At 43.0% G+C, this 12,886-nt stretch overlaps 1 protein-coding gene across 12 annotated transcripts in view; it reads right to left on the bottom strand.

The window, feature by feature from the left end:
• mark2b (MAP/microtubule affinity-regulating kinase 2b) overlaps positions 1–12,886 on the bottom strand; it is a 52,006-nt gene that overhangs the window by 11,152 nt on the left and 27,968 nt on the right. For 6 of the 12 annotated variants that reach the window (XM_070993684.1, XM_070993680.1, XM_070993679.1 and 3 more), the window contains exons 9-16: positions 12,575–12,694; positions 11,494–11,596; positions 11,197–11,309; positions 10,789–10,863; positions 10,300–10,366; positions 8,919–9,070; positions 7,898–7,992; positions 4,953–5,093 (exon numbers count right to left, since the gene is read on the bottom strand). In XM_070993684.1, coding sequence (XP_070849785.1) covers positions 4,953–5,093; positions 7,898–7,992; positions 8,919–9,070; positions 10,300–10,366; positions 10,789–10,863; positions 11,197–11,309; positions 11,494–11,596; positions 12,575–12,694 — 866 coding nt within the window. The remainder of the gene's footprint in view (positions 1–4,952; positions 5,094–7,897; positions 7,993–8,918; positions 9,071–10,299; positions 10,367–10,788; positions 10,864–11,196; positions 11,310–11,493; positions 11,597–12,574; positions 12,695–12,886) is intronic. The other 6 variants (XM_070993676.1, XM_070993683.1, XM_070993681.1 and 3 more) reach the window with 6 other exon arrangements.

Consider the following 12,886-nt stretch of genomic DNA (forward strand, 5'->3'; position numbering starts at 1 on the left):
CCTCCAGCTCTCCTTCTCACACGCACGCACGCGCGCGCGCGCGCGCACACACACACACACACACACACACACACACACACACACACACAATGACACAGACAAAGACACACAAACGCTTGCAGACTGTAACTAACCACCGAGCTAAAAAAGCTTGCATCTGCTTTGTAAGCATGTGTGTTTGCGCCCTCCATGCCAGTGTGCGGCACTAGTACACCTGCAGCAGATGGCAAACACAACAAACAAGAAAGGCAAAAGCACACACACAAAGCACACACTCTGCAAGACAAGACAGGCAAATACAGAGTGGAGGAAATACAGAATAAATGGCATACTCAGGACAATAGACAATCCACTGCAGGAGGCTGCAATGGGACTGGGATGACATCACAGCACAAATGTTGCAGGTGCAGGACTTCATAAATAGGATGAGCTCCATTTACTGCTTCATCCATGTAAATGCTTCACCCACCATTAAACCAGTTAAGACAAAAGCATTTTATATCTCTCACTTGCAAATTCAATGTCTCTCTCTTTTAAGATGAGACATTTAGTCAGTAACAGATTGTTTTTAGCTCTTTTTCTGACACACACTGTCACTGCTAATCTGTAGTGTAACGTTGCAGCGTCTGGTGCTACTATGGGAAATAACATTACCTACCACAGGGACACAATCTGTAATCTTGTGGTTCCCACTGCTTATTATTACTATTAAAAGCACATTATATGGCAAAAGGCTATTTTTCACCCTCTACAGATGAGTAGCTGAATAACTGTAATTATCACTGTTTTAAGGACTACATGCGTTGTCAAGGGATTGAAAAAGCAGTCCCATGCAGTTTAATGCAATTCAAAAATAAAAGAGGATTTTCAGCTGGGTTTACAGTCGAGCTGTGTGATGAGCAGCTTTAACACATTCCTTCATTTCATGTGGATGAGTTCACGTTGTGCACGGAGGACAAAACATACGTAAAACACACAAACACACATCTCTCCTATGAATACAGATGCAAGGAAAGAAAGGCTGGATCAGGCAGATAAGTGGGGGGGTCAGTGTGACATATTATAGCTATGAAGATGACTGTTGATTGGGGGGGTTGTTTCCACATATGAAAGCATTTACTCCAACTTACAGATTTTAGGAAAACAGTAGTGAGAGACTAAGTATCTAAAGAAAGTGTGTTTAGAGTGAGATGTGGTGGATGCAGGTGGATGTGTCGTCATGGTGCAGCTGGCTGATTTTCATGCTAGGCATACTTGATTTGCATGTAGTAGCCTGCACCCTCTACTTTATCCAAATGTGCTTGCTTCGTTACTGTACATGAATGCTTTTTGCAGTGATCCTCCTGGAGGGCGTTAAAAGTCATGTAAAGTTATGAGAATGGTATCTGGGGGACAGCTGGATAAAAACAGGAATGGATGGGGCTTTGGAGCACAGACTATGTTCTGAGAAAAGGTGCCTATTCCTCAGTCAGGATACAGTCTATGTGTTGGAGCGGTACCTTCTCTCCAGCGTTCCCAACCAGGTTCTGAACAGCCCAAGCTCACTGCTGAACGACGCATGCAACAGAACGAGACTTCAACATAGAGCAGACAAAACTACATACAGCCAGAGGGCCACCTTGACATTTGCTCAGCTGGAATTTTAGTCTGACATTTGCAGGGGGAGGGGGGGCTTTTATCACTAGACAACTGTCAGAAAAAGGGTGAAAGGGTGGGGGTCTCTGGAAATGGCATATCAGTTAAGCCTCAGATGGTGTTTCAGGTAGCTGAGGAACATATTCACAGACCTTCCACCCTGTGTTGTGACACATGGCGGTGGGGGGGTTGGGGGTGGGGTGGGGGGGGACTGAAACTCAAAATATCAAAGCAGCCCTTGAAACAGACACTGTCAAGCAGGCAAGCTTGACAACAAAGCAACACACACAAACCGAGCAGCTACAAAGCAAACACGCACACACAGAGTTCACACAAATGACCAACAGTCCACAATCAGGTCATTTCTTCGCTTCATTCATTCAGTGTGACCGTTGCGTTATCGCTTCGTAGATGAAGGCAGGGTTTTCCCAGGCAACTTAACGGAGGTTAACATAGCACATTAAAACTGTATGAGAGAGCACTTAACAACCTTTGAGAAACAGAGGCTATGGGGAACTTAAAAGGGACTCCACTTTGTTACACAGAACAAGCCAGGGAAAATCCTCTTATCCACAAACACAGCTTGTCAGGAAACCAAATACGACATTTATACAGACACATTTTCACACAAACATGCATCAACACAACGGTTTCATGTGCATTTTGTCTGGTTCTCCCCAGAGTACTTTCTCAAAATGTCTTTTCCAATAACGCAATCTAACAGAGCATTGAACTTTTTTTTTTTTCTTTTATCTTTTATCAGGCTCGGAGAGGCATGTTTATGCAACAATCGATACTACAGGGACAGTTTGAAACTGTAGTTTTGTTGATTGGAGGCATTTTATGAAACTGTATGTATGTATATGTGCGTATGTGCTTAAAGAAAAATACATTCAATATTACGGTCTATTTTTAGTCATTTAACATGCTGAATAATGTGCTTTTTTCCTTCAATAGCACTTCTTTGGAAAGACTTTGGGGTATTTATGCTAATGACAGTTGTAATTCCTGTTGACTAGCCATCGATGTAGAGGGAGAATATCTTTCCATGAAGTAGGATCGAGCGATAAAAAGCTTTGGACGTTTTCGATCAATTTATCAAAGACCTGTTGAACAAGCAGAAGACAAACGTGCAGAAACGTGGCATCTTCGGCCGCTCGGCCTGCAGTAACTTGCTGCTGCCTCTTAATCCGCACTCAGTTTGTTTTACACGGCCATCCCAGCAACCACGCCACTCTTTTAATAAGTTACAAGCCAAGCTAACTTGTATTGTTTTGTTAAGGCAGATAAAGCATATTTGCAAAGTTACATGTTTGCATTTAGATGTTATTCAAGACTTTTCTTTTTTTTTTCAATACTTTATCACAGAATCTATTCTAAACCACGGTTAAATGTTTACATTATATTATTCTATTTTTTATGTTAAGAAACACTCTAAAGTTTAACTAATGAACCCTCTGGTTTCTTCAGGTTTCAGTCACTATGAGGACGCTCTTCAAACAGGCAGTGTTATCTCATTACATATCATGATAAATACTGATATTTATCAATGTGGAAAAAATTATTGTGATCATATTTTTTGCTATATCATCCAGTCCAAACATGCACTTTCACACTTTAAACATTTAATTTTAAGCTCGTATTTGCATAAATTAGAAACTGCCACTTTTTATCATCAGCATGACGATGTCCTACGTCCAGACAGGAACATTTGACTCTCAATGTACTTTCAAGCTTTCAACCCTTCCACAAGCTTTGGGTTAGTCCTTAAATGAAATTAAATGAATAAGATGACAGGATCAAAGACTTTTATCCTGCAATGTCAACAATCAGTTTGGAGAAAATGTCACCTCATTCAACTTGTTTTAATTGTTCTATTCCTTGTATGTACACAGCACACCTCAGTATCAAGCCAGCCAGCATATAAAGGGCTGGTCTGCACACACTTTATTAACTATTGAGACCTCTGCGTGTGCAAACCTAATCCCTGCTGGTCCATAAATGTCACTTCTCTGAATTTGTTTTTTTTTTGTTTTGTTTTGTTTTCTTTGTGCTGCCAGGAAACAAAACAAGTTAAAAAGCATTTGGTCTAGCAGAGGCACAGTAGAGTGAAAAAACCTGCTCATCTTGTTCTCGAAGCTCTGACTGACTTCAGTTAAGGTCCACTGGGCAAATCTGAGGTTTGAGAGCGACTGATCGGCCAAAGACAAAATATGTCAGTGTCACCACACCAAGTTTAGCTTGTGCAGCTTTCTCAGCTCCATCATCTACTTCCTGGCTGTTGCTAAGGAACTGGTCAGTTTATGCTAACTGGTGTTAGAAATGTTGGACATCTCAGTGTGGTGATGTCATAGTGGTAAATATTTCTCTCTCTCTCTCTCTCTCTCTCTCTCTCTCTCTCTCTCTCTCTCTCTCTCTCTCTCTCTCTCTCTCTCTCTCTCTATATATATATATGTAGAGGCAGATATTCAAAACACCACTTTGTTCAAGAACCTGATACAACGGAACTCAGCAAGCTATTTCTTGTGTCTACTTGCAGTTGTATTAATGCTTTATTTCCTGGTTCTGGTTTGCCAAGAGGAAAAATAAAAATAAGTCAAGGAGTTTTACAGCAGATATTAACTGCAGGTGTTTCTAAAATTGTACACTTATTTCCTCCATTTTTTAATGATGGGAAGTAAGAAGGCACAGACGTCTTGACTTGTCTGTGGTTCGATCAGTGCATTTAATCTTTCTGAATATTTAAGTACCTTAGAAAGTGATTTTAGGTGATAATAAAACAATTTCAAACCAAAAAGGTATGAAACATTTCAGAGTAAATTTTTGAAGTTAGTAAATTGTGTTATCTTTGCTCATGTTAATGTGTGAGGTGGTTGTTGGGAAGCACAGCAATAAAACACCAACTCTTTGGGGAGGAAAATCCACCTCTGATGGACTTCATGATTTTTTTTGGGTGTGTGTGTGTGTGTGTGTGTGTGTGTGTGGGGGGGGGGGGGGGGGGGGAATCTTGCCAACCAGGCCACTGCTGTGTGCCAGGATTTATCACTGAGTGAATAAAGGTAGTCAGAAAAACAAAAAATGGTGCTGTCCGTTGGATCTAGCGGTAGTGAAAGGTTTCAGAGCCAATTAATCACTTCATGTCTCCTTTTTCTTTTTGTCCGTCACGTTCTTGTGGAAAGGACGATCTGAAAGGGGCTGAGGGAGCTGTGAGTGTCTGTCTGCGTGTGTCTGTCTGCATGTGTGTGTGTGTGTGTGTGTGTGTGTGTGTGTGTGTGTGTGTGTGAGAGTGAGTCAGTGAAAGTGAGTGAGAGACTTGCCTGGGCCGTGGTGCGTGCAGGTCAGAGGGGCATGGATGATTGGAGGAGGACAGGGACTTGTGGTGGCGGGGACGCGAGGAGGAGGAGGAGAGGACGGCAGCAGCTGAGGCAGTGGAGGCGCGGGAGCCCGGAGTGTTTAGGCTGGGAGGAGGGAGGAGGAGTGCCCCGCCCAATGTGCACGCACACGCACGCACGCACGCACACACACACACACACAAGTCACACAATCGAACATACATACGACACAAACACAGTCACACACACCGGGCAGGGTTTGTGTGTGGGTGGGTGGGCGGGGAGGTGAGGTGGAGCATGGTTAGAAGCAGCACTTATCAAACACAGTAAGGTAAGGTGGGGTGGGGTGGGGAGCAGAGCAGAGCAGAGTGTGAAGAAGAACAGAGGAAGTAGAGACATAAAGAGAGCACAGAGCAAAAGGACTTGAACAACGTAGAAAAGTTGGTCTTTTTTGCTGCTGATGTTGCTTCATTGTGGTTCATCAAGAGAAATAACTCCATCAAAGGCTGACTGTGTTCATGTGCCTTCATCTTTTCACATGAAATCTTCCATGCTCACAAGCCGGAGGACAAAAGACCAACTTTAAACACACATTTTTCTAACAGCTACAAAGAGTGAAAACACACCGGAGACAAATTATATGTGGGCAAAGTCAGGTTACCAATTTAACAGAAATGTGCAAAGCAACAAAATTTAGCAAACTACCACATAGTGAGTGAGGACAGCCCAGTATTTCACAGATCAGCTCATTTGCCTCACCAGCAGGTTTACTTATTGGAAGAATGTATCATCAACACAGTAGATGTAGATGTTTGACAGGAAATAAAGCTGTTTCCACTGTCCTGTTGACTGATCACTGACCTCTGAGCTCAGTTTCATAGATTTGACCTGCATGTCAAGATCCTTCCTTTCCTTTCCTACAATCTAAACTTTATCTGTAACAAACAGTATTTTATTAAATTACTTCAGGAAAACAACACTGGCTACTTCCTGAACCCTCTCTTAATCAGCGAGGTTGCTACAGGCTACAAAGCTCTGCACATTACGGATAGCTCCAACTTGACTTTATCCACACAGGGAAACAAACATAGTGGGCGACAGGGGAGAGTGGTACTAGAGAGAGGCAGAGAGACGGCACAAGAGACAGCAGAGGACTGAGCAATGAGAGAGAGATGGACATTTATAGAGGTCAACCAAACAGCTGCTAATTACACAGAAAGCAAACACAGAGCGCGAAACATACACTCTTTCTGACAGGGATTAGTGAGACTAGTGGTGGAAAAATAACTGTATTCACTGGAAAACCCAGTGTGTGGCAAGAGTTTGAGTATGTGTGATATGTATGTGTAAGCTTGTGTGTGTGTGTGTCGATATTTTTGTGTATGTGTAAGCCTATTAAGAGGCGAGTACAGGGACCATATAGTGCCACTAAGAGTTAATATTCCATCACAAGTCTTCCTAATCTCCTTAGAGAGAGAGGGAGTGGAAAAAGAAGGAGAAGAAAGATTAAAATAAAAGACAAGAAGGAAAATAAGGAAGCTGGAAAAAAGAAAACAAAGGAGGCGGCGAGAAACTGTGACTTCAGATCCAGAGGGACAAGAGCTCAGACAGAGATAAAAGACACGGAATGAGGGAAATTAGGGAAGGACAGAAAGGGGAAAAGGAGAATTGGGGGGGGGGGGGGGGGGTAACAAGTATAAAAGCCCAAACTTCAAAGCATTAATGATGATCAAATGAACTTTAAAATCAAAGCAGATGACAACCACTAAGTTAGCAAAGCCTACCATGGCTAATAGACCCACAGTACTAAAAAAAACCAAAAACAATGCTGTCTCAGATGACCACATCGTCACCATGATGATGACAAAAGGAGCAAATGACAGAAATTTCTTAAAACTTATCAGGCCTCACAGCCTGAACATGGATTCAATTAGATCTTTTTGACTATGTTGTATGTATGGCACTCTGTTGGGAACGAAGGGGTCATCTGAGACTGATGTACAAGTGATAAAGCGGTAATGACAATGAACACTGCGTCACAGTAGGGATTAGAGTTTGTCTTCATGTTTAATGCTTATGAAAAAGCACACAAAGCATGTGACTGGTTAAGCATGAGTGATGTGAGCGTTTGTATGTGCGGACGCGTTTGAGCCGTACTCATCACCGGAGGCTTACGCTCCCATGGCGACAAATCCAAAATCAAGCAATTCCAGTATGGACAAAAGGTTGTTTTGTCCATACTGGAATTATTTACAGTGGTTGTGGAAGAAAGGGGAGCTGGAACGATGAATTACATTGAAGAGGGATGAAGGGAGAAATGGGAAAAGGGAGGGAATATCGTTGCTGTTCTTTATTATTACCCGTCTATTCCTGGTTTGACTCTGGGCAAGATTTAGATTTAGGGAAGTCAAAGCTCTTTGTGAACCAACGTTTATTAAAGTTAAAGAACAGATCGAAGATTAAGAGTTTTAAGAATTTAGGTCTCCATGTGTCAGCATATGTCAACCTGCGTGTGTATGTGTGTCCATCCAACCCTGCTTCTGCTCTGACTGGCAGGCCTCAATCAGACCATCACGGTAATCTGTAATCTACTGGAGGTTTGGCCTAAATTCCCAAGGGAGCCTGATTTTCTCGTCCAGGAGGGCTCACCCCGCCCTGGTGGAAAGCTGTTGGCCTCCCTGAGCCAGCTGGCAGAGCTCTGGAGAGTACCAGCCAAGGTCTGGGATTCAGTCACTGAGACAGCTGTGGGACTGCTTCATTCACAAACCATGGTCAGTGTGTTTGTATTATGTGTGTTAGTGAGGAAGCAGTGCTGCCTGTACTTGAGTTGCCAGGGACGAGACAGAGTGTACGTGAGAACGACTTTATGTGACTGTACCGCCATTGTCTTTTTGAAAATATCTCTTTTCACATTGTGCGTGAGTGTTTACCTGTCCTTGCCGTTCTGGATACCCTGGCCAAGCGTGGCCCTCTCAGTCAGAGGAGAGTTCCGACTGCGACCGGTACCGGTGGACAGGATGCTATTCTGAAGGGAGAGGGGAAGAAAATAAGATGAGTGTTAGGACTGTTTAAGAAGGACAGAGCAAAAGAGTGTGCTGTGGAGAACGGAGAAAATACATTAAAGGTGACCAATTATTTCTGGAACAGCCATGAGCAAGCTTCCTGATCAGCAGACGTGTGACTTCAACTGCCATAACATTAATTCTACTTTCGCCAAATCACGCCTGAAGAGTATTTCCTTTTTCGTTTACAATTCTAAAACCATTATTCACCTTAATGTTCCTGAATTATCATTTAAAGGCCCTGCACACAGGTGTTTTCCATTACCCTGACAGATTAGCTGCTCAGGCTAAGATATACTGGAACATGCTCAAAGTCCACATGTTAATAAAAGTGTAGGCTGAATTAACAGGCGAGTGACAGAGTCAGCAAAACAGTCTATACATGCCTACATGGCCCTGAACCCGCACCATTGTGTAGTGACTTCACTAGAGACTTTCTCAAATATATTTACTATAATTTCTAAAACTTGAAAATTCAGATCTATACTCCTAAAACATTTGTTGATAGATATAATATAGACAGTGTCAGAAGACAGATATGACATGCTATCAAAAAAACACATTTTCATCTGTTACATATTATTTTGTTGGCTGGCACTTGTTGGGTAATAATTAATCACTTTTTTTTTTTTTAGTTAATTGGTGCCAAGTGAGTGGATGATGAAGCTGGGACAAACTGAGAAAATGGAAAAGGCGTTTCCACGAAACACACGTTGACATGTCACAGTAGCGAAAGCACAGGTGTGAATAATGAAATGAATGGTGGCTGAACTCCACTGTCACAGCTTTAACATTTGAATAGAACAGATACAGTAACAGCTGTGCTTATTGGAACAAGTCAAAGTGGTGTTGCAAATGTCATGTCAGCAGAGTGAGGGTTTGGTCTCACGGTGGAGGGCGTGGCGCTCTTCTTGCGGTCAGAGGAGACCAGAGGGCTGGCCGGCACCTTGGTAGTGGAGCTGCCTGATGAGCCTTTCCTGCCAGAGTCCTCTACTGCAGTCCGGTTGTCTGCTTGACCCCCTCTCTTAGAGTAGGAGGAGCCTGGAGAAACAAAGACAGGGAGTGCATCAGAAAGGCCATCACTAGCTGAGACAACTCCCCTCTTCTTTCCATCTGCATTATAATCTCATCTGTCATTTTCCTGTCATCACCCAGCTCCAACAGAAATTAGCCTCATCTTCTGTAGTGGCTTTCTTTCATTCTATCTACTCAACCAACACCCCACACTTAAATCAATCTTATCCCACCCTCTCTCCCTTCTACTGTACTTCTACATCATGCAGCCCCATCTCTCTTACTTCAACCTGAAAGCTGCCTCCAGATGATAAGAAATTTGATCTGAGCTCACTGAGGAAGAGTGGAGATCATAGTGCAGACAATTGCAGAGGCAAAGCACAGCTCAGGTAGAAAGGCAGCAACAACAGTTGCAGACCATTTTGTATACATTGCATTTGAGTGTATTTCAAAAGCAGGCCCTGGCAATTGTTGAGTGTATTTGTGTACTCTTTATGCAGCTATGCTTGTAATATGAAACGTAACCCTTTTCACTTTGCCTGCCTGGCAAAGCTAATGTACATAAACGGCCAAGCAAACTTAAGCATTAGATTTAGCTAACCTTGTAGCCTATATGCCTATTCACAAGCCTGCGAGCCCCATCTGACCATAGACATTTTCCTATTCCTTACTTTTCCTAACACGATCACTGTTTTTAACATTGTGTTATGGAGTTCAGGGAACAATAAAACAAAAAGTATGAGCTTCTCTTCCGTCGCTCACTACCTCCCTGCTTGCATGTGTCGCTTCTGGCTACATCGTATACAGCTGTCAGTGAAAACCGAGGTCAAAGATGAAATAATTTGAAATTTGAGTGAACGGCTTCTGCCTAATTGGGTGCCACTGCTCTCCACATGGGAAAACGATGACATAGGCAGCGCAGAGCGGTGTGGGCACCTTCACCAGCCCATCCTGCTCTACCTGTCGCCTTCCATTGTTTTCTCTTCCTTTTCTGTCCACTCTCTTTCCACAACATGGCTACAGTTGCCTACATGACAGAATAAAAGAAAAATGGCATTTGAAGAACAAGGCTCTTCCTCAGACAGGACTGGAGACAATCCCAGCATGGACCAGCAGGTTGTACGACCTGCTGGCACTGTTTCCATCCCTGGGCTATTGGCACTTGACCGTCTCAATCTGATCCCCCATCTGCATCCAATTTTCCTTCCTTCTCCTCACTCCTTCCCAACTTTGCCCCCTTCCCCTCCAACACACACCAATCTCACCCTGGTCGGTAGCTCTGCGGTTCTGAGGCTTCTGGTTGGACGACACACTGCGCTGTACCTTAAAGAGGAAGATGAACACACAGGTGTTATTCTTAAGGTCGCAGAGTGTTTACACACACACACACACACACACACACACACACACACACACACACACACACACACACACACACACACACACACACACACACACACACACAGGGATGTAAGTATGCTCGCAGGAGAGCTGTATTCACAGCTACTGTTAATCTATAGAGCCGTTCACACGTGAAATGTACAACTGTGGCAGATTTACGCATCCAGGGAACTGGATCAGTTCACATGTGCGTAGGTCTACTATCTAAACCCTAAACATTACCTACACCAGAGCAGGTTCCCAGAGTGTTTTTGGTACAAATATGAGGTCCAGTCAGTGTCACTGGCTGGAGTTGGGAGACGTCATTATGTGTTAGCAGAAGACATTACGTGTTCTCATTGTACCTTGTGAGACGGGGAGGGGGCGTTTATGTTGCTTACATCACTTCCTGGCCGGGGCTTGATGCAACCTTCTTCCAGCTGAGGTGGGGGGGAAAGAAAACAAATCTGAACATGTGTGTATGATGCAGAGCGACTGTGGTGTGGCTACAAACACAAAGAACTGAAAATAGAACTTGGAGCATAAATATACGCAATCAAATTCAGATGACAGCAAATTGTATGCTCTGATGGCTCGAAGGGAAAATAAAAGTCCTACGTTTTACTGGATAAAATGATGAGGGCTGATTAGTTTGACGGTGGACTGTATAACATCAGTGCAACTGTAGCTAAGGGAGGTTTGACAAAGCCATAATAACCTGCATGGTACTGTGGTAAATAAAGGTGTGTAGGTGCGAGAAAGGAACAGCGTACCTCAGAATTCCTATAGTCCAGTAGCAGATATGCAGCCATCACATCATTGTACTTCTGGTTCACCAGTGAGTCCTGGATCTCCTCCTGAGAGAATCCCATCTGCAGCATGATATCTGCACACAGCAAAAACAGTTTATAATTAGAATGGTGATTTTCCTGCAGGTCCACAACTCTCCTTAGGATAAATTATCCTTTTGTGTGAGTAGATTAAAAAAAACACATCTGTATTCAAGTATGTCTGTGCATGGCTAAAGAAAGGAACACATTTATCATTTTTGAGTATGTTTCTGTGCTTACCTGTCCTCCTGGGGTCCTTATAATCTGGCTGGGGTTCAATGTAGGGTTTGAGTTCTTCCTCCTCATAGCCCACATTCATCCACCGGTCCCTCATTATCTGCTGCTGGGAGCAAGCCGAACAGACAGATACAGTGAGACACGAGATGTCAAAGACAATAAAGGGCAAAAAGCAGAAGAGGGAGGGATGGTTAAGGAATGAGAGAGGAGATGAAAAGAGAAGAGACGGTCGAGGGGTGAGTACAAATGACGAAGCTGGCAACACAGTGAAAAGGGATGCAGAATTCATCTTAACATGATGAATTAGTTCTATATTATTCATCTGTTTAATCAACTAATCTTGACAATTAATTGTTTTTTTTTCCAATGGGCATAGGCAGGTGTGTTTTATCTTCAATATGCAAATGAATCTTAATAAGTGAACAAGGGGTGTGACCTTTAGCACAGGCTACACTGATACCAACAGAGCAAGTGACCCATATCAATCTGTCGGCTGCTTACAAATGTAGACGCATCACACACGAACTTTAAGGTAGGTGCAAATGAAACGGCCACAGGGATGGATTTTAACACTGAAGGTTGAGCCTTCTTTCTGTATTTTTATTGGGCTGCCATAACATTTAGCAAGTCAAGCAGAGACAAGACAAAGCCAAAATTAAGAGTTTTTTTAAATCCAAAACTCAACTGGCAAGCGACACCTGTTACTCAGCAAAAGAGCGATACACCATATCTCTTTGTTGCTATCCTTCAGGTAATAACTTCATGTTATGGTCCATTTAACCCTTAGTGAAAACGAATTCAGCAACTCATAGATTCCAAACTTACAAGTAGTTACTATTCCTTTAAAAAGCACCTGACACTTCAGCAACAAACTCACATGTAGCTGGTGAAGCTAGTCCAGATACACAGTATACGACTGTACGTGCTACAGGCAGCATCAGATTCTCCCATATGTAAGTTTTATCAAGTTAAATCTATCTAAATCTAAATCTTGTTCTATTTGAGTTGACATTTTTGTGTATGTTTGTGTGTGTGTGTGTGTGTGTGTGTCTGTGTGTCTGTGTGTTAATTCAGCACAGCGTACCTCAAGGCTGCCTCTTTTGGAGGGGTTCAGGATGAGGAACTTTTTGAGCAGGTTCTCACAGTCCGTGGACATGTAGAAAGGAATCCTGTATTTTCCACGCAGCACGCGCTCTCTCAGTTCCTGGTGATGAACAACAGCAGAATGTAAAAATCCACCTTCAAACATGCACATAATCCTTTTCTCTCACATCCACAGGCTCTGTAAAAGGGCAGCAACCTCCCATGAATGATCCGAGTGTTCCCAACAATTAACAGAAAGCAAAGGTCTATGAAAAAGTGAAAAAGGTGCTTGATTAGCCAAGCAGCAGCATTA

The sequence above is a fragment of the Chaetodon trifascialis genome, chromosome 23 (genome assembly GCF_039877785.1).
Source record: "Chaetodon trifascialis isolate fChaTrf1 chromosome 23, fChaTrf1.hap1, whole genome shotgun sequence".
Lineage (NCBI taxonomy): Eukaryota > Metazoa > Chordata > Actinopteri > Chaetodontiformes > Chaetodontidae > Chaetodon > Chaetodon trifascialis.